Below are 20467 nucleotides of genomic sequence, written 5' to 3' on the forward strand. Positions count from 1 at the left end.
CCCGTGCTCAGCGAGGTAAAGTTACTGCGTTTGTCAAAGGAGTCTGGTGGCTTTAAAGAGAGCATAGATAACTGTATCAGTGTCGCCATCAGGGCTGTCTGACGGCAACCTAAAGCCATGTCAGTTTTCCCAATATATACACCACTGTGCAAATGTTTTAGGCAGGTGTGAAAAAAATGCTTTAAAATAAGAATGCTTTGAAAAAAAGAAATGTTAATAGTTTATTTTTATCAATAAACAAAATGCAAAGTGGGTAAATAGAAGAAAAATCAAATCAATATTTGGTGTGACCACCCTTTGCCTTCAAACCAGCATCAATTCTTCTAGGCATTTTTTACACTTGCCTAGGACTTTTGCAGAGTACTGTATATGCACTTAAACTGATATTGATTCTATATTTCTCATCTGATTTTATACATCATTCAATCCCCATCACCCTTCAACAAACTTAAGACACAACAGGTCGTAGTAGCTAATCCCAAAAAAGAAATAGTGTATACAAGAGTATTTAAGTCGCATCACAACCCTTAAAGCAACTAGAAGAAACTCTCATTTTGTGTTAATTTTGGCGGCCCCTACGGACAAAAGTGGTAGTGTTTTTAAGAGCACCAACTAAAAATATATTCATGCATTCCAGGAACATTTATAGGTCCCTAGCTTTTGCGACAGCTGCTCAATTTTACCCTGTAGTGGTTAACGTTATAGATTAGGTTAGGATTAGGTTATTACTGTTCACCTGACAGTTACTGGCAGTGTCTGAGGAAGATATGGTTCTAGTGAAGCGTTCCTGGAACTGCAGCCTCCGGTACTTAAGGAACACTGTACTTGCACCGACTGCTTTTTATTGTAATGATCTTGACCAGCAGATATAACGTGCATTTGTTGTGGAAGCTAATGAAAGAAAGACACAACTTTTTTTATTATTATTTTTTAAGCTGTTTGCAGGTTACATACTAATGATTGCACAGTAATGAACAGTAATATGACAATGGTGAAATACAGTAAACTTATATTTATACTTATACTATCTATCCCTGTCCCTTTTAGCCTTTTTTATTTTTTATCTTAGGTCAATTATTTTCTTTTTCTTTTTGCTGATCTTGCTCTAGTATCAGCCATAACTACAACACATGTATATTATCACAAATAAATAATAATAATAATAATAATAATAATAATGTACTATACTCACTGCCAAGCAGTGGTGGATGTGTATTCAGATCCCTTACTTAAGTAAAAGTACTAATACCACACTGTGAAATTACTCCACTACAAGTAAAAAGAATTAAAAGTCTAGAATTGAAAACTTACTTGAGTAAAAGTACAAAAGTGTCAGCATCAAAATATACTTAAAGTATCAGATAAAAGTACTTATGTCGAATGGACCCAGTCAGATTGTTTTTATATATATTCTAAATATATTATTGCATTATTATTATTGATGCATTTATGTAAGCAGCATTTTGTAAGCAGAATTTTGTTGGGCTCATTTTAACTACTTAATATACTGTTATGTGGTTTAATTTATTTTAAAGAAGCATTATCACTTTTGATCATGTTTTTTTAAATCTTCACCTGAAAGTAACTAAAGCTGTCAGCTAAATGTAGTGGAGTAAAGAGTGCAATATTTGCCTTAAAATGTAGTGGAGTAAAAGTAAAAAGTTACATAAAATCGAAATACCTAAGTAAAGTACAAGTACCTCAAAATTGTACCTAAGTACAGTACAAAAGTAAATGCACTTAGTTACATTCCACCACTGCTGTCAAACTTTGCCTCAGAAAATGTAAACATAGGCTCCTCCAGTCTGTGTGCTGTAAATCATTCCATCTGATTCTGCAGGGAACATTGTGGCAGTCATTTAGAATAACTATGTAGAAATAGGGACATCAGTATTGAACTGAGACTGTTTCATAACCAGTTAAAAAAAAACCTGTAGCTGCTTTAATCGACTTTATTGATTGCTAACTGGAAAGTGCTATTAGACAATCAGCAATAATGCCTGTCTGAGATGTGATGGTTTCCAAAACCAGGTCCCTCTCCAGTGGCTCCCTGTTGCTTTGACAAAAAAAAAAGGAATTTGTCTACAATTCCACATCATTGTAGTGATGCTTACATTCTCCAGTGTAAAAAATATGTACCCTATAGACAGGAAAAAATATATATTTTAGTCGACTGATATGTGCAACATAGCCTATGACCATCTGGCCCTTCTCCCTATACATTTTTGCCAAAACTAGCTACAACAGACAAGACAGATTAGTTTACATTAACTGCCAGTGCTTCACGATGAGTGATTTGCTTGATTTACAGCGAGAAACTGGCAAATTACTTTCATTATAAGGCTCAAAGATGCGGCTCCAGAGGTATATTTCTTTCTGTTTTTTGGCCAAAAATGTTTTTTTCATGGTAAAGGTTGCTGACCCCTGTCCTAGAACCTTTAAGGGTCCACGAGGAAGCCTTTGTGTCCATTAATTAATCAATTAAAAAATGGTTCAGTTTTCTATGATCATTTAGTAATTTCCTTTGCACATCTATAGATTTTTTCTTGTAATGTCTATGCACACTAAATAACTGTAAAACAGAAAATATGCAAATCACTAATCATAAAAGCAGGACTTTCCCCTGCCCACTGCTCCACCCCTCCAGTGATACAACTCTAAATCAAAACTACTTCATATATATATTTATATTTAAAAAAAAAAAAAAAAAAAAAGAACTCCTTGGTACACACTCTTACCAAATGGTTGGTGTCTGCTCTGTAATGGGGATCTTTTTATCAGCCCGACACATTGAAAAAACCCAGTGTGAACAGTGTAACTTCTGCTGTGAACTCGCTGACAGCCTGTTGAGTGACTGGTGCGTTAGAAGGCGGATGGGAGGCGGAGGAGTGCGTCCAATGGCGCGGCTGAGGAGGCGGTGTGTGATGACAGAGGGAGGCGGGCTGCAGCAGCCAGCTGTTGGAGAGCAGCGCTCCTCAACCATCCGCTCCTACCGCACCTGGTGAATATCTGCATCAGCGCCACGACACACACAACACAGCGCAACTCTCCATCCAGACACCTCTGCGTTTATACGGCAACAAGAGAGAAGGAGCTCGAGAGCAGGTGAGATGTTCTTTCTTCTTTTTTTTTTTTTTTTTTTTTTTTTTTTTTTGGTATCTCAGTTGTGGAGGCTTCCCGTGTGGACATGTCTATGCCATACTGAGTAAAGTACCTGTTGCTGTGCTATTGGAACCAGCCTATAGATGAGGCTATATTAAACAGGGATGCTTGGCAACTCGGGGACAGACAGGCTATTCTTAAACGGTCTATTTTGGATGACGTCAGCAATTTATTAGGCCTAATTATCCGCTAACATTTTTTTAAGCTATGTATTTTTACAGTTTTTATTTTTAGTGTTGCTGTGCAAAATGAATCCTTTGGGTAGAGACACATCCCATGACTCTTCCATCTTTCTCATCCCTCCAACCTGTTGCCTTCTCACTGCTCAGTCTCCTTCAAAATGAACATTGATGGCTCATGAGTTCATGCCAAATGTTATTTTTTTTAAACACATTTGATGTTAATCCCATTGTTTAATTCAAAAAAGTTTCCTTGTCAGTTGTCATTAAGGTGTGTCTCATCTTCTCAGTTCGAGTGGAACAACTTTTAGTCATGAAACCCTTTTTTCCCTCTATTCGTGGAAAGATCAAATGTTCCGCTCATGCCTGCATGTACTATTGCTATTCTGGCTATATCAAGGGAATTCAATTATCTCCTGTTAAAATTAGACAAATATTTCCTCACCATTACTCTGCAAAGGCCGGCGAGCGCATGAACTGTCTGACCCTGAAGATGACACACACTGAGACACAGATATTTGTTCATCCCAATATATGAGAATTCTTCAGCTCTGAACACAAACAAAGTTTGAGTTTAACTATAGGGGCTTTCTCTTCTTAAAAATTTGTTTCAGTTTTGATTCATCACAATCTTTGGATCACAATCACCCTTTTTCACTCGGGTTTCAGAGGATTTATGTTTTGGTTTATGCAAAATGTAGTTCCAGTTTTCGGCCTGGTTTCACATTTTACTGTCTTATCACGGGACTTTTTAAAATGCCTTAAACAGCGAAACTGAGGCTGCTCGCCAGCTTGTTTAGGTCTCATCCACACGGCTGCTGCTGCAGCAGTAAGAGTTCAGGATCTCAGGGTAGTGCAGCAGTCATACAGCTTCTCTTTTAATTTCATTTAATGCATGCATGAAAAATAATATTTCACAGTGGCAGCAGTAAGAGGGGAGCTGAGAAATGTGCCCAAAGAGTTAACTAAATTGACTATTGTTACAGGATGTTTTCTTCAGCCTTTAATTAATCGTGCAATTATATTGAACCATTTTTAATAACCAAATCTGCAAACATGTGATGGCTATTATAGGAGTCTACTTTCCCATCATATCATTAGCTCCATTGGCTAATATGCTTGCACGTGTTTAGCATGTATTTGCCACATTATCAAGCCATCATGCTCTAAATGACTCATGGAAAGAAAACCATCGAAGCAGAACCCCCAATACTCTACAAATGCCCTACTTATTTCCCTTCTCATTCATGCATAGAGTTCACTGTAGCAAGAATACCCACCAGTGCAAAGCATTTATTTAATGCTGATCAACAAATGATCTCGTTTGTTGATGCTTTAGCTTTTAGTTTTCATTGCATGTGCATTGTTGTCCCAGTGAGGTCCCCAGTGATTAGCCAAAAGCTCCCAGGGTATGTCAGAGAGCAGCAGGACTACTGTGTGTCTCTGCTCACTTTTTTCCACCGTCTCTTTCCCTGTAGAAGCCTGAGACCCAGGGGCAAGTGTGCATGTGTGCAATTATTGCACTATTACAGAGCACGTATAGATACATCCATTTCTCATCATAGTACTCTTGGGAAGGGTTGATTTTGATTACCACCTCAGAAATAAAAGGTCACAGGCAGGATAGGTGTGTTCTGGTGCATTCACAGACCTCAAACGGCAGTTGTCGTGTGGGAAAACATCCAGCTGATGTGAGAGGCACAGCCAGGCCTTTCCTGCCTGTCTCGGGCCTTTAGGCCTTAGACAAAACCTACTAAACCACATAGAGTTCTATAGCTAACTCTACACCGTTTCACTGGAGGTGTAGCTATATTTACCCAGCTAGTCATGTGTTCTAACAGAGCGGTGATAGTCGTCGTTTGGTTATATATCTGAGGGGAGAGGAACTTTCTGTAAAACCCCTGAGATAAAGATCTTTCTGCCCTGTTTAGAACACATGTCCCACTTCCTTCTCGTCTCACCATTAACATGCCTTCATTTGAGGATTGAACGTCTCACTTCTGAGAGACAGAACAGTTCACGTGTCAGTTTAATTGCGGTGTGGCTAGAGGTGTTAGCTCGACAGACCAATGCTGGTTTTTGCGGTCCTTTACTTATAAGTGTCCACAGCATGCCCTGTTTTACTGTCAGGACAGCATCATGATTGGTTTATCTTCAGCTATCAGTGTTGAGGTGTGTCTTGTCTCTGCAGCATGTTCAGCACAGTGGATATCACAGGACTTTATAAGGTAATAATGAGGGCAAAGAGGTGGATTCCTCCAGAAATGCCCCAGATGCCTGTGTGCCAAGCTTACGTTGAGGGACAGCGGGCACTTCAGGGGTCGTGGGAACACAGGCGCCATATCCGCTCAGGCACCATCAGAAGGGGACAGGGGACTAAATATAGAGAAGTCCAATACATTCAGTATTAAGGGGAAAAACCAGTGAAAACTGCTCTGGGCTTTGGAGAAGCACTGTATGGTCAGGTCAGAGGAGTCAAACCACCACTTAGAGTAGTCGTGTGACCAACAGAGGAGTGTAAAATGGAAAATAACCCATACAGCAAACTTGTGTATGCAGTTGATTTAGTGTTTTATGAGTTTGCATCAAAGTCACTTCTTGGCTGTGACCCATAATGCAAAGAACAGCGAAAACAGTCCGCTGATTTCACTCTCTAGTGTCCAGCTCTATATGGTCCTGCAGGGGCAGGGGCAGACACGGGGGTTTTCTCCAGCAAGAAAACAAGCAAGCGTACGTCTCAGAAATGGACATTCTCAAGCCAACCACAATCCATCCATGTTTTTGCCTTCTGCATGCTTTTTTTCTGACCTGGCAGTGCATGAGAGAGGAGTGGGTGGCTTTTAGCTTCTTAGCCATCTTTCAAAAACACACCGTTTTCCTTTTACTGTTTGGTTTTAGCTATTGCCTGCTGAACCTTTAAAAGGAGCTATCGACTGTATTTTTAATCCTGTCTCTTGGGGTCGTGCGGTGCAGCCGAGCTCTGAGCTGCTGGCCCGGGGGTAACCCAGACTGTGGGGGTGTCAGACTGTGTCAACTGCTGGCCCGGCAAGGGCCGCTCTAACTTTAGACCGCATCGCCTCATGGTGGTAAAAATAAACACCCTGCCCTTACCAAGGGGAAGGGGACTTGAGTCGCTTAAACCAAATGGATGACATTTTCCCACCAGAATTATATGAGCGTGAAGACAAGTATTGTTGAATAATTGTATTGTTGTCATTGTAAAATGCACAAGAATAAAAAAGAATAAATTGTTAGTTCAGTGGCCACAGCGTACAAATGTTTCTTTGACCCTCAAGAAACATTCTTCTTTTTTGGTTGAACAAACGCTTTAATATAAGTGGGATCTAAAACCATTTTTTATGGAGATATATGTGAAGTGAGTGTTAAATCAAATCAAATACATTTATTTTTGCTGGAACCCTAGTCTGGTAACAAGCTCTTAGTAACATGTTGGATTTGAACTGCATTATTTTGGATACATAGAGTTGTGTTTTATTGAAACTGAATTATGATAATAACAGATATTTTGTACAATTAAAAAATACCAATAAAAACGTTTTCTTTAAAAAGACACATTTTCACCCATTTTTAATGTTTTCTTGAACAAGAGAAAGAAAGAAATGTATTATTATTTAATATAACATTTATTTGTTGGTGTTATTTGCAGCAGTATGAAAGCTTTCAACACAAACATATTTTCTTCTGCTACTTTAACATTGTTGTGTTTTATTTAAAGGTGTCACAGCGGCAGAAAAAATGGGAAGAAAGAAAATACAAATTTCTCGTATTCTGGACCAGAGGAATAGACAGGTGGGCAATATTTATTTATATATTGTATGAATCAAACCATAACCCTTTTTTAGTCTGCATGTATACAGAAGGTTTGCCTCGGTAACATTTGTACAGCGTCATTTTAAAGCTGTTCAGACATACTGTAAATACGTAGACACTAGTGCAAAGAGTGCAGGAGCTGCAACAATAAGTGGGCTGAAATGATATACTGTAAAGACAGGGCTTAGAGTGTACACATGTAAAAGGCACACAGTGTGATAGCTGTACAGGTTAGGATTTAAAAATACGTCTTCTTGAATCAGGGACTAAGGTTTGTAAGTTAGATTTTTTTAATACTGCAAGATTGTGGTGGAATTAATATGTTAAAATGCTTTAAATCTAAAAGAAAGAATTAGATGCAGGTTACAAAATTGACTCATAATTTCTCCTTTGAAAAGTGAGTTCCCTTTGCTTGATTTTTAAAATCCTTGTTTAAAAAAAAATATTTTTCTGTCTGTGTTTTTATTTATGTTCCAGCTAGTCTTGGCCAGTGGGACTTTCTTGGTAAAGTAATGGTTAAAAACAAATTAAATAAATTAAAAAAACATCCCATTATTACATCTAGGGTGATTACTGACATGACTGGGATCATAGTTACATTTTACAATAATTACAACATATATGCTTGATTTTCTCGCTTGCATTATGAAGGCCAGTTTTAAGCCAAAAAGGTATAAATGCAACATTTGGTAACTGTGAGATCTGAGAGTTAGAGCTAAACATTTGCTGTAAATTTTAGAAAATCTAAAAGATGTAACAGTGAAAGGAAGATTTTCTTTGGTGCCAAAAGGTCGGTAATGGCACGGATGCTCTTTCACACTGAAAATGGACTGAGCACTCTAACAGAGCGGCATAGACAGTACAGTAGAGGAAGTGTTTTATCAGACTGGTGATGGATCTGATAAGGCAGATTATATTTACACTGTAATGTTGATGTCAGTTTATTGCCACAGTTACATATATTTTTCCAAGTCATAGCAGAGTGAGGTGATGTCAGCACGACACTGAAATGTTGACACATTGTGCTCGTAACCTATTAATATGTTAATCATAATGTAATGAAAAAACACATCAAACACACAAGGAATCAGTGCAGAAGAAAAATGTATTAAACTGCACTCAGACTGCTGGCAAATATGATTTATTTCTCATATCTGATCTTCAGGACTGAATGTTTTTTGGTGATAAGGTTTGTTTTTTGGGAGTTTTTCCTTATCGGCGCTGAGGGTGTGAGGGTAGACAGAGCTGTACGCTGCACAGATTGTAAAGCCTTCTGGGACACACTTGTCATTTTTAGGCTGTAAATATACATGACTGTCAACACTCTGAGTATTTGCAAGCACTCAGCCTGTGTTCTGCTTTTCCATTTCAACTCTAGCTAAAGTATTATATTGTAAAAAAAAAAAAAAGTAAAAAAAAAAAAAGAAGCAATAATCAATAATCTGATAACACAAAAAGTTTGAATATTTGGCTGATTATGTGGCAACTAATAAAAGTTGGTCAAAATTATTTTTCTTTTTCATTTTTCCAAATATGCTTCAACACACTTTAATATTTATTCCCATTATTCATTACTGCAGAAATGAATACATATCGTTCAGATATTTGACTTTTAGATTGATTTGAATAAATAAGATTAGGGTTGTCACGATACAAAAATTTTCAACTCGACACCGATACTCAGGAAAATATTTGATACTCGATAACATTTTCGATACCATAGGATAAAAACAAAGACCCTAAAATTATTAACAAGAAAAATGCAACATGTAAAAATTAACAGAACCACAGGTTAAATATTTATAATAAAAAACAGTTGTGCAAAAAGAAACTGCAATTATGATAACAAGCTTCAGGTCTGAGGTAATGCAAAAAATGAATAAATACAATAAACAATAACAATTAGAACAATATTTTGTAGTTGTAAGCTGTGCACAATATTAGGCAAGCTTGATAAGTCGACTTTTCTCTGCTTCATTCTGGGACTTCAAGAGAGAAAATAACACTTTTCAGTCACCAACATTTATATAAACTTATTAACTCTATGCTTATGTATACTGACACTGTGTCAATAAACGTAATATGGGCATACTACGTGCCTGATTTATTCATTTATTTATTTATTTATTTACGTTGTTTATAATCATTGACGTGACGTCAGCCTTTAATTGCTAGCTGCGGCTAATGGCTAATAATAACAAGGCCAACATTAATGCGAGCCACCGGCCACGATAACGTCAGTAATAGGTAAGTTTGAAACAAAAGGTCTGGGGGGCGGGGGTATCGATACTTTTGAAAATGAGTATTGTATCCGGATACAACGTTTTAGTATTGTTACTTTTTTGAGTATCGATACATCTTAGAGTATTGATACTTTTGACAACCCTACATAAGATTCATATATTCTTCCATTTGTCTCTCTCTGTGTGTGTGTGTGTGTGTGTGTGTGTGTGTGTGTGTGTTTAGGTGACTTTCACCAAGCGTAAGTTTGGTCTGATGAAGAAGGCATACGAGCTGAGCGTGCTGTGCGACTGTGAGATCGCCCTCATCATCTTCAACAGCACCAACCGTCTGTTCCAGTACGCCAGCACAGACATGGACAAAGTGCTGCTCAAGTACACAGAGTACAGCGAGCCACACGAGAGTCGCACCAACACGGACATACTGGAGGTACTGTGCAAGCTGCTATTAAAGGACTCAACCACTAAGCATGATGGAAAAAAAAAACATTATATCAGAGCAGTAACTCATTTTTACTTGTTACGTATTTGGTGTTGTATTTTGGATGCTTTTATAAATCTCCATGGAATGATTGTGGGTGATTTTCCGTGTGCACTTTCTGTTCTGTGTCAGACTCTGCGTAGGAAAGGTCTCGGCCTCGACGCCTCAGAGCTCGACAGTGAGGAGAGCATGCAGGTGGCTGCAGACAAATATCCTCTCAGCGAGGGCATGGATCTCTCTGTGGCTCGCCAACGCTTCTATGTCAGTCCACACACACTTCTGCTTTTGCACATTCATCATACGCACAAGCACCAGCTGAGCTGAAGCTGACCTGTTTTCATGTGAATTCTTCTAACTCATAATTTGCATGAATGTAAACAGCTCAATATGACATTTACTTCTTTTTCTGATAGTTTCTGGACTTTAATTCTTTTTTTTTTTTTTTTGCAATTTATTTTTTATTGACATTCAGAATCAGACATTTACATAATTTATGTATACATCATGTGAGCATACTTCTTGCATCTGTTGTCTGCCCTAAATGCCGAAATAAGATTTTCAAGTAATGAGAAGAAAAACAAACAACCATAACAACAACAACTAAATCAAACAAAAAACTATGTATGGGTAGGGAGTGATCTTTCTCATACATCACAGCTACTAGTTTGTGATAATATAATCTGGCCTATGAGGCGTGACATATTTGACCCAATTTTCCCAGTATGATGTGAATTTCTCCAATTTGTGATTTGGACTTTAATTCTAATTGTTGTTTCTATATGGATTCTACTCTTCAGGCTCCATCCCTCCTCTCACCGGAGTCTCAGTTCTTGGTGTCTGCAGGCTGTGAGAACGGCTTCCCCAACTCATCCGGATCCAGCATGGTGTCCCACAGACCTCCGGGCTTTAAATCTCTGAGCTCCAGACCCGGATCTGCCAGCCCTGCTGCGCCTCACACACACACTGCATTCATGTCCCCACATTCAGGTGAGCAGAACTGCATTAACATTACCAGAATTTGTTGCTTGTGTTGTATTACTCTCATTTGTACGTTGCTTTGGATAAAAGCGTCTGCTAAATGACATTGTAGAATTGTAGAATTTTACAATTTAATTACAAAGTGAAACTTCGAATGTCAATTCAAGACCAACAGATGAAAAAGAGACCCTGTATTCCACATACTTTACAGTCCATATCATTGATTGTAACCAAACATATCATTATAATGTATGTGTACATTTCTATATACCATAATTGCAGCTAGAAATGTCTGAACTGGTGTAAGTGTAATATTACAGTGCCACCATCTGACTTCTGTGTGACTCTTTGCCAATAAGGGAGCTTCATTAATAAATGAAATAATTCAAATAATTCAATACATCATTTGCTAAATGTGTGTCTCACTATGACAAGAATATAAGGACTATACTAAATAAAATACTACTTTTTAAAATACAATGACATCAAAGCAGCTCACAACTGGCCATTTACAAATGACATATTATTTCCTATAATATCACCGTTACCAATCTGAGCAAAGATCATTTAGCATTTCACTGAAGTTTTCCCGAGGGTTGTGCTAAATGCTTGCTGTAAAATTCACAAGTGTACTGTCTGTCAACGCTCTGTGCAGCTGGCTGTGAACGCACAGGAAGTGTGTGAGTGTGTGTGTGTGTGTGTACGTGCATGTTTGTGCGCAGTTGGTCTGTTTTGTGAAACTGGCCCTCCACCAGCATAACAGGGGCTGTAACCAGTTCTGTGGTTTCTGTACAGAATGTATCACACCTGCCACTCATGTCGGCCTCTTTCACACTCTTTAACTATTTGGGCGCATTATGATGTCATTAGACACCGAATATTGACAGCTGTAGTGTTTTTAGATATATCATTATTGCTTATTTTCTAAAAATTGACACTGGTTTTTGTGATCACTTCAAAAAGGATTCTGTCAGGTCATCAGTACTCTAAATATATGAACTTCGACATGATAGCAGCCCACTGTCCTTTAAAGATCAGATATCAGTTCAAAAGGTCAAAATAAAAGAAGAAGTTCGTTTTTGTCACTGACAGAAACAGCGCAAGGTGAAGAATGTATCACAGAGAATAAATTATTCCTCTGTGAGTGAAACAGGCTCACATCTCTTTTCACTTCCTGCTCCTTTCTTTTGCTGTGTAGGTATCGGCTACTCCGTGTTCTCCCACGGCAACCTGAATCGAGCTCTGGACATGAAAAGCCCTCCTCCTCTGAACCTGGGCAGTGAGAACCTGCGGGGAGATGCTGCTAACCAGGGCATGGGGGCTGCACGCTCTAACCACAACTCTGCTGTTAGTTCCTATCAGCTGCACGAAAATGTGTCAGTTTTATTCATATTTTATGCCTGCAACGGTGTCCTTCTATTGCTACAAACTTCTCTCTCCCTGTTCATCAGAGGGGCGTGTTGTACCAGGGCCTACACAGCAGCAGCTCCATGGTAGCCATGGGGAAGGCAGGGCTGCTGGGTCACAGTTTGGGAGGTTATGGCCTCCCATCTGCTGGAGCCTCTGGTAAGTCTGCTGTATCATCCATGCTATGGTAATAATAATATAATAATAAACTTTATTTATAGAGCACTATTTATAGAGAACAAAATGTTACAAAGTGCTGAACAGCAAGTAAAACAAGCGTGCAAGACAGAAACAAGCACACACACACACACACACACCACACAAAAGTACACAAACAGATTAGTCCTGCATATAACTCTTGATCATATGAATTAAAGAACCACGATATAACATATTTAATAAGGTTTGGAGCCAGGCTAGCAGTTTCTGTGAGTATTATGAATCTTCTCCTCTGATTCTCAGCAAGAAAGCAAACACCCTCTTATAGTATCCACTGATTTTGGTTTATTAAAATCCATCATTGTCCTCATTTTTCATCTTTTGATTTATGTCTTTCTTTCCAGAGTACAGCCAACCTGGCTTTTATCACTCTGTTAGTCTACAACGAGGGGCAGTGAACCCCTGGCAGCCAGCACAGCCGCCTCAGGAGCCTCATGGGCCTCATGGGCCTCATATAAGTCCAGGGTAAGGATATTAATGTGTTATATGGTGCCTCTGTGAGGATGACATATGGAATCATGGCAGAGAGTTGAATTCGGACACTGTTCTTTGCTCTGGCAATGTTTTTTTTTACTCTTGCTGTGCAATGCAGGTCTCCATCAGGAGCAAATCAGCACTAACACATTTTATTTAGTTTATATATCTCAATATGATGGCAATCATCAGCCAAAGGCAACCATGTATATGTCTTCAGAAGACAATGAAGTACAACCCCAATTCCAAAAACATTGGGACACTATAAAATATAAACATAAATAAAAACAGAATGCATCAAATTCAGGAATCAGTGTATATTTACATCAGTTTGAACATCAAATATGCTGTCTTTGTACAGTTTTCAATTTTGATATATATGTCACAAAGGATTAGCAGATTATTGGATTCTGTTTTATTTAGGTTTTAGAGATCGTCCTCCAACATTTTTGGAATTGGGGTTGTAATCATTGACAGGTGTCAGCATCAGGAATGCAAATCAATATGGTAAATAGTAGGCCAGAGCAAGGTAATAAATAAAAAAAAGAAAACATAACAAAAACTATTTATCTATCCCCAAAAAATAATAATAATAATGATTGAAAATTAAAAAAGAAAACCAAATAATTAAAAAAATATTTGTGAAGATATAAAGACAAGAAAATAAAAACAATGAAAAATAATATTAACAGCATTTTTTAAATGATTAAATAAAAAGTTTAAAAGGAATATAAACTTAAATAATAATAATAATAACAACAACAACAACAACAACAATAATAATAATAATAACAATAAGAATAAGACAATCAATATTTAAATACACTGGGAAGCTTTAACTGTGTAACAGTGAAATGCTACTGAACCTTTTGAGGTTCTTGTATTATATCTGCGTCTTTACTGGTTGTATTTTAGCTTATTGTTGTTTATAAGGAAGGAATAGAAGTGCTGTGACTGTTTAATCCATAATGCCAAATTTGCACACAGTATTTTCAATGAGTCTAACAACATCGAGCTGCAGATCTGACGATGATCAAACTCTGCCCTGTCTTGTTGTTTCCAGGATGTCCAGTGGAGGGTGCTCCTTCCCCTCTCAGTCCTGCTCCTCACCCTCTCCACACCTGCCCTCCCTCAACCTCAGCATCAAATTGGAGCGGAGCTCTCCCGAGCACATGTCCTCCCCCACCTCCCCTCCTCTGCACCACCTCAGGCAGCACTCTCCAATGAGCAACCCCGACTCGGCTCGCCAAACTCCTCCAGAAGGCCGCCCGGCCAATGAGACCAAGGAGTTTCCTAAAGCCGGCTACCCACAAGACGAAGAGGAAGGAGGGCAGCCGCTCAGGCAGTTAGAGATAAGTGATGGGTGGCAGAGATAGCTGGCTGCTGCAGTCTAATACCATCTCCTATTCATCAGCTATCCTCCATCAAAACCAGTCCTCTCATACACACACACACGTACACACACACACACACACACACACACACGTACACACATACACAGATATATATAAAAGAGAAGATAGCGAGATGGGGTGGATTTGTCCCCATCATCCCAGAGAGGAATGCCTCTCTTTGTCTCCTCACACAGAGCTGGTCTCTCCTGGCCGATGGAGAATTTTCTCTGCATCATTTGATCGATCCCACGAGACAGATGCATACAGACATTTTGCTTTTTGTTTGGTTAGGTTTAGTTTTCTGTGTGGAGCTAATGTGAATCAAAAATTTTGAATTGTGTTTCGTTTTGTTTTTCCGTGACTTTGTTCAAGTGGGCAGCAGCAGCACATTGGGACCAGCTGAATTTCTCCAAAGCTGCAAAAAATCATCAAAGTACATATTTGGCTTAACCAACGGCCTTGTTGTTTGACTGAAGTTTGGTGTGAAATATTGGTTAACAGCTGTAAAAGTACCCTTCACTGTCTTTGTATAAATGTTGCAGTGAAAAGCAGATGGAAAATGACTCATCACAGCAGCCAGAATAAACCACTTAGTCTTTGAGAACAGTCAACTTTTACACCGTGTGCCCCTCTTGATAGCTTTAATGTTTTATCCTTTAGCCCAAAATCCCTGAATATGGTCTTCCCACATAAACTGGAGCCTTGGCCTTTTATGAATTTCACCAGGACATAAGATAGAATATAATATATTTTTGGGGCATTTTATAGCTTTATTGATAGTAGACAGATATGCAGAGTGAGGGGGGGTTGCGGGGGAGGGCTCCGAGCTCTGTGCTATGCTCTCTACCAGGTGTGCCACCAGGAACGCCCCACTAGGACATTTTGTGTAAAAAAAAACAACAAAAAATAAAATAGAGATAAATACAAATATAAAGCAATCAGCTGGAGAAACATGAATGGAAGGTTATGTCATGTATTTAAAAAAAATAAAGCCGTACAGTTTCTGCTCCTTCGCATATTTACAGCATGTCATTATGAGTAGCCAAATATACATTAGACACACCAGCATAGACAGCCACAAAAACTAACAAACAGAGCTGTCTTACACAAAAACAACCATAACAACAAGAACCACAGGGGGTAGGCCATATCATACATAAATAAAATAAATTAAAAAAGAGAAAGCATAGATGATACATAGAGATAAGGGGGGGGACAGTATCCATAGCAGCATCATATTATCTCACTTATGGTCCAACAGGCCCTTCAACACAATGGCAGTTCGTCTGGTACCAATATAAGTCAGGAATGGGGACCAGATTCTATAGAAAGCATCAGTCATACATCTGGACCTATATATTAAGTATTCCATGGGTATTCCACATAAAATTTTTCTTTATGCCATCCAGCTATTGTGGGTTGTTTACAGTCTATCCACTTCAGCCACTAGGGCATTTTAAAGGATCAATTCACATTTTTAAGTCTGTCTTAAAACAATTCTACTCATTCATTTAAGTTGTTCCTCCTGTCCATATTGGCATTGGAAATAGAGATGATATACATTCAATTTTGTAGTTTAAAAAGAAGTTCATAACCTGTAGTTTATGCACACCTGAGGGTAAGAAAGCCTGAGGTGAGTTAATATTATTAGCTGTGAGCAAATCTAACTGACATCACTATTATTGACACAAAAACAACAAAATTCTGACCCTTCAGACATTGTTCTTATTATTATTATTCCTTTAATAAATAATAATAATAATAATAATAATAATAATTTATTTTGTGTGGGTTGTACTGGGTTGTTATTATTCTATTAATAATAATAGAAAAAATAATACAACTATTAGATATTAAGACATTATAAAATATATAATATATATTATTATTAAGTTTAGTTCATATTTTTATTCTATTTTTAAATATTATAATATATTCTTGTATTATTATAATGAAAGAAAATCTTTTTTGTCCATCTCTAACTGAACATTAGACTCACATTCAGTAGGGGATCTCTGTTTACTTGTAAATATGGACATGCAGATATTGTTTAAAGACCGACTTAAAATGAAACATGAACGTACCCTGTAAAATTGTAGGCGTCAGTGTCTCTCAGGGACTTGGAAGATGCTTTCTTTGTTAGGCTGTAAATGTGAGCTTTCATTGTTTTATTCCTCTAAATAATGATTCATTAATCTTTTTTTTTTTACTTTACCTATCAACTATAACTTAAGGCAGTCAACCAAAGACTAAAAGTTTAAATATTGTCTTTATGCAATGCCATCAAATGCAAAAGAACAGCCAAAGACATTATGTGCTTGTCTAGATTGGGTCTAATTTGATTTAAGTAATATTGGAATTATATATTTTTCCCCCAAAGGGCTTCATTTAGTTACTGCATATTGTAGATATTTTTGAGCTTTACTGCCATTATTGTCTGATATAATGTTTTAAAAAATATGAGACACTGTTTCATAAATTAGTCTAAATATTAATTTTCACGCAAATTGCATTTTTTTTTATTGAGGATTGTTGGTTTTCATTATATCTATAAATGTATTTTGCTCTGTATCTTTGTGCACTGGATTTATATATTTTTTTAGTTTTTCATATTCAACTTTTGTTCTGCAAATGACAAAATATACTTTTGGGAATTTGGGTTTGGATGAATTTCCACTTTTTGTCCACAAGGGGTCGTCTTATTGTACAAAATTCAGATTTGACTGAGAAAGTGCAGGGCAGGGAAGACCAGCCTTCACTATTGCTGATTAATAATCTAATGACTCTCTGTGACATGAGACATGTACAGTAGTTCACCCTGAACACATTCAACACATACTTCATGATGAAACTGCAGAGATTCTCAGTGGAGGTCTTCAAGTTCAAGTGCTGCTGTGGAATTAGCTCTTTTTAAATTTTTTATGCAGTTATGTGGATTAATATCAGCATGAAGAAGATGTTTTTGGGTTTGAGTTTTTATGTTTGCTGAAGGCTTCACTAACAGAACAAAAACTGATTTTTATTTGACATTTGTTGTGATTCCTTTTAAATAAAAACGGTTTGATTTGTACGTTTGCTGTTTTTTTTTCTACAAGGGAAATTTAGTTTATCATCTTTTCTTTTTCTAAATGTGACTCTGTTGCCTTTCATGTACATTCAATCTGAAGACAGATAAAATGCCGTCTGCTGTGTGGCTATCAAGCTTTCATGTGTCCATTTATTTAGTGTTATTCACCTCCGTTCCATCTTTTGAACACACACACACTCCCTCATTATCATGTCTGGCCCCTGTCAGTCGGCTCACCATGCCGCCACCAAACGAGAGGAACAAGAATGGACCACTTAAAAGCCTGGAGACCTTTAGGTCTTCAAATAAAATGCATTCGGTTTAAAAAAAAAGGTTCATTTCCACAGCTGGTTGTCTCACAGTGACTATGGGAAGAGCAGTTTCTTCTGCTGTGAGAGGAGCTCCGGTCCTCCTCTGTCCTCTCTCCTCCCTAAATGAAAAGACTCTCACCAGGGTCATGTCTGGTCTGCTCCCCTGGGACCAGGCTGGCCCAGTCTGTAGGGCATGTCTGGGTCCTGCAAACACACACACACACATGCACACACAATCTGGTTTCTATAGCAACCACAGCCAGCCATGGCTGCCTGATGTGGCCCGCTGCAGCCCACAGCTCAGACTGAGGAGGCCTGAGGCCTGCAGCACAGATGCACATAATTAATGTGATTATATAGATATGTCAACCTTGTCATCTTTGGGCCGCGCGCTCTCACAGGCCTCAGCTCCACCACTGGGCATCCACATCCAGCATGCTTCTTACAAACTGTACTCCTCAATCATATCAATCAACATTATAACAATTATAGAAATATTTTTTAATGAAATGCTCTTTAATTGTTGACAAGAAAATCATTTTTGATACAAAAAATCCCAATGCTACCAGTATGGTAAGGATGGTATTTACATTTTATAGTGTCACTTTAAAAAAAATGATTGACACAAAATACAAAATTAACTCATAATTTACAATGTAGTAAAAAATATAAACCACAATCTCTTTATTTAAAGGGACATTTCACCCCAAAATTCCAAAATAAAGATGTTCCCTCTTACCTGTAGTGCTATTTATTAGTTAAGGAAGAACCGTCCCTTCAAGATTCGATTTTTCACAAAATGAACCAAAACACTGATGACAAGGATGATTTCAGGTGGATAATAGTGAGAATAAATATGACACAAAATATAAATAATACTGTCCAAACTATAGAGAAATCTGGTTGAAATTATATTTAGTCAATACTAATCTTAATAGAAAATCATAAAGTTTATCTTTGGATTTTTGGGTAAAACAACACTGAAAAGAACTAACAGAATTTAAATAAAGAACTAAAAAAAAGATTGGTATCAAAAAATGTTCTAATGGTTATTGCATGATGTGAACATGGATATTACAGAAAAGGAGAGGACATACAGTGGTATTGTTAACATTTTAATATACTGATATGAACTTGAGTTAGTTCTTTTCTTTTTATGCCTCTTTTTCCTTAGGAATTTTGGGAAACAGAAAGTTAACTGCTGATAGCACGAGTTATGTCTGTTCAGTTCTCCTGTGTACGATTAAAACAAAAACTACTAAAGAATGAGCATTAATAACAATCAGTCAGATTGTTAACTGGTTCCCTCACAAATGTCTTCACTTGGTTCTGATTGTTGATATTCTTTAGCGAAGCACGTCCCAGGGCACATTAAAAGACAGCGAGGTGACCGTCGCTCTCGAACTTGAAGAAGCTTTGTTGCTTTTGATTGGAAGTCAAATGATGTCGCCATAAATCATGTCAACTTTGAGACAGAGAGCCTCTTCAGCCTGGCTCTGGTGAAAGGTCAAGTTCCTTAACTGTTGTTATACGACTAGCAAGTAAATCACAATGTTTTGATAATGTCACGAAGCGTATAAATCTAAATGTTTTTAGTCTGCACTGACAAATGGAGAGGGTTTGGAAGATTTCCAGAAAAAAAAAAAAGTTCCTGCAGCCAAGTTGCGCATCCACAGAAGATATTTCTTCCCAGACATTTGAGGGGCATCGGGTTCATAGTAATTATCAGTGATTATAGAATGATCTTTTCAGGTGGCTGGGGTCAGAGATCAGGCCCCAGCACAGCGGCGAGACACTCCATTGTCATGCATGATGTCTTTTGTCAATTGGAGCAGTGACTTTTAAAGGGACATGTTTTATCAGCAGGCTCTCCCACGCTCCTCCAGGGAAAGTGGAATTAAGTGGGAACACAGAACTGACATGAGACTGAAAATAATAAATGTTTTATTGAGCCACACGAACAAAAACATTCAGGTTACAGCCAAAAGTTTTCACACCATGCATTCAGAAATATCTCAAAAAGCAACATTTTTCATACAAGGTTCACAGTATAATGATTTCAGAGCATTCAATTCCAATATACTATCTAAAAAGAAAAGAAACACACAGGGAAAAAAATCTGAAATTGCCACAAACAGAATACAGAAATGTACAGAATTATATCTGTATAATTTCTAACTAAATATTTTTAGGCAATGTATCATAAATAAATAAATAAAATCCACTGACACTGAACGGTTCAAAGTAAGCTTTGATTAATCATACATGTACACGATTGATTGGCAATAAAAACTAAAAGCTGATTAAGACACTGCAACTAAAATGTTGCCAGTGAGTAGTGTTTGAAATAAACAGGAAAAACAGAAATGGGTTTGGAGTGTTAACATAATCTATTAATGAATTCTAGTCATTCTAAATACGCATGATGAAGGAGAAAGGAGATTTTAAAAACCGACTCAAAATCCCTGAGCTCCGAGGCACTTAGGAATACTGAAGGAAACTCTTTAGATAAAAGCCACAGCTCTCCAGTTCTTGGCCGAAACACGGCCACAACCAACACGATGGATCAGAAGCTTCACTACGTATTTGCATGTAACATTACAGCAGATAAAGATAACAAAAAGAAACATTTAGCACTCTTGAATCGGTTCCTTGAGGGGCACAGAGTCCCTCACAAAAATAAAACGTCTTATCTACACACGGAGCAAGTACTAATACTCACTC

At 37.7% G+C, this 20467-nt stretch overlaps 1 protein-coding gene across 1 annotated transcript; it reads left to right on the top strand.

Annotated features, from left to right (window-relative positions):
* Positions 1-2790: 2790 nt before the first annotated feature.
* mef2b (myocyte enhancer factor 2b) lies at positions 2791-16515 on the top strand. Its single transcript, XM_059340463.1, has 9 exons — positions 2791-3105; positions 7078-7151; positions 9639-9842; positions 10026-10154; positions 10691-10880; positions 12070-12218; positions 12323-12437; positions 12842-12962; positions 14035-16515. The coding sequence occupies exons 2-9, from the start codon at positions 7098-7100 to the stop codon at positions 14345-14347; spliced, it is 1275 nt and encodes a 424-aa protein (XP_059196446.1). The 5' UTR covers positions 2791-3105; positions 7078-7097; the 3' UTR covers positions 14348-16515.
* Positions 16516-20467: the final 3952 nt, after the last annotated feature.

The sequence above is a fragment of the Centropristis striata genome, chromosome 9 (genome assembly GCF_030273125.1).
Source record: "Centropristis striata isolate RG_2023a ecotype Rhode Island chromosome 9, C.striata_1.0, whole genome shotgun sequence".
NCBI lineage: Eukaryota > Metazoa > Chordata > Actinopteri > Perciformes > Serranidae > Centropristis > Centropristis striata.

Coding starts and splice junctions, on each gene's coding strand:
- mef2b (XM_059340463.1), top strand. CDS start 7,098: ATGGGAAGAAAGAAAATACAAATTTCTCGTATTCTGGACCAGAGGAAT. Junction 7,152..9,638: donor TGGACCAGAGGAATAGACAG/GTGGGCAATATT, acceptor GTGTGTGTTTAG/GTGACTTTCACCAAGCGTAA. Junction 9,843..10,025: donor CCAACACGGACATACTGGAG/GTACTGTGCAAG, acceptor GTTCTGTGTCAG/ACTCTGCGTAGGAAAGGTCT.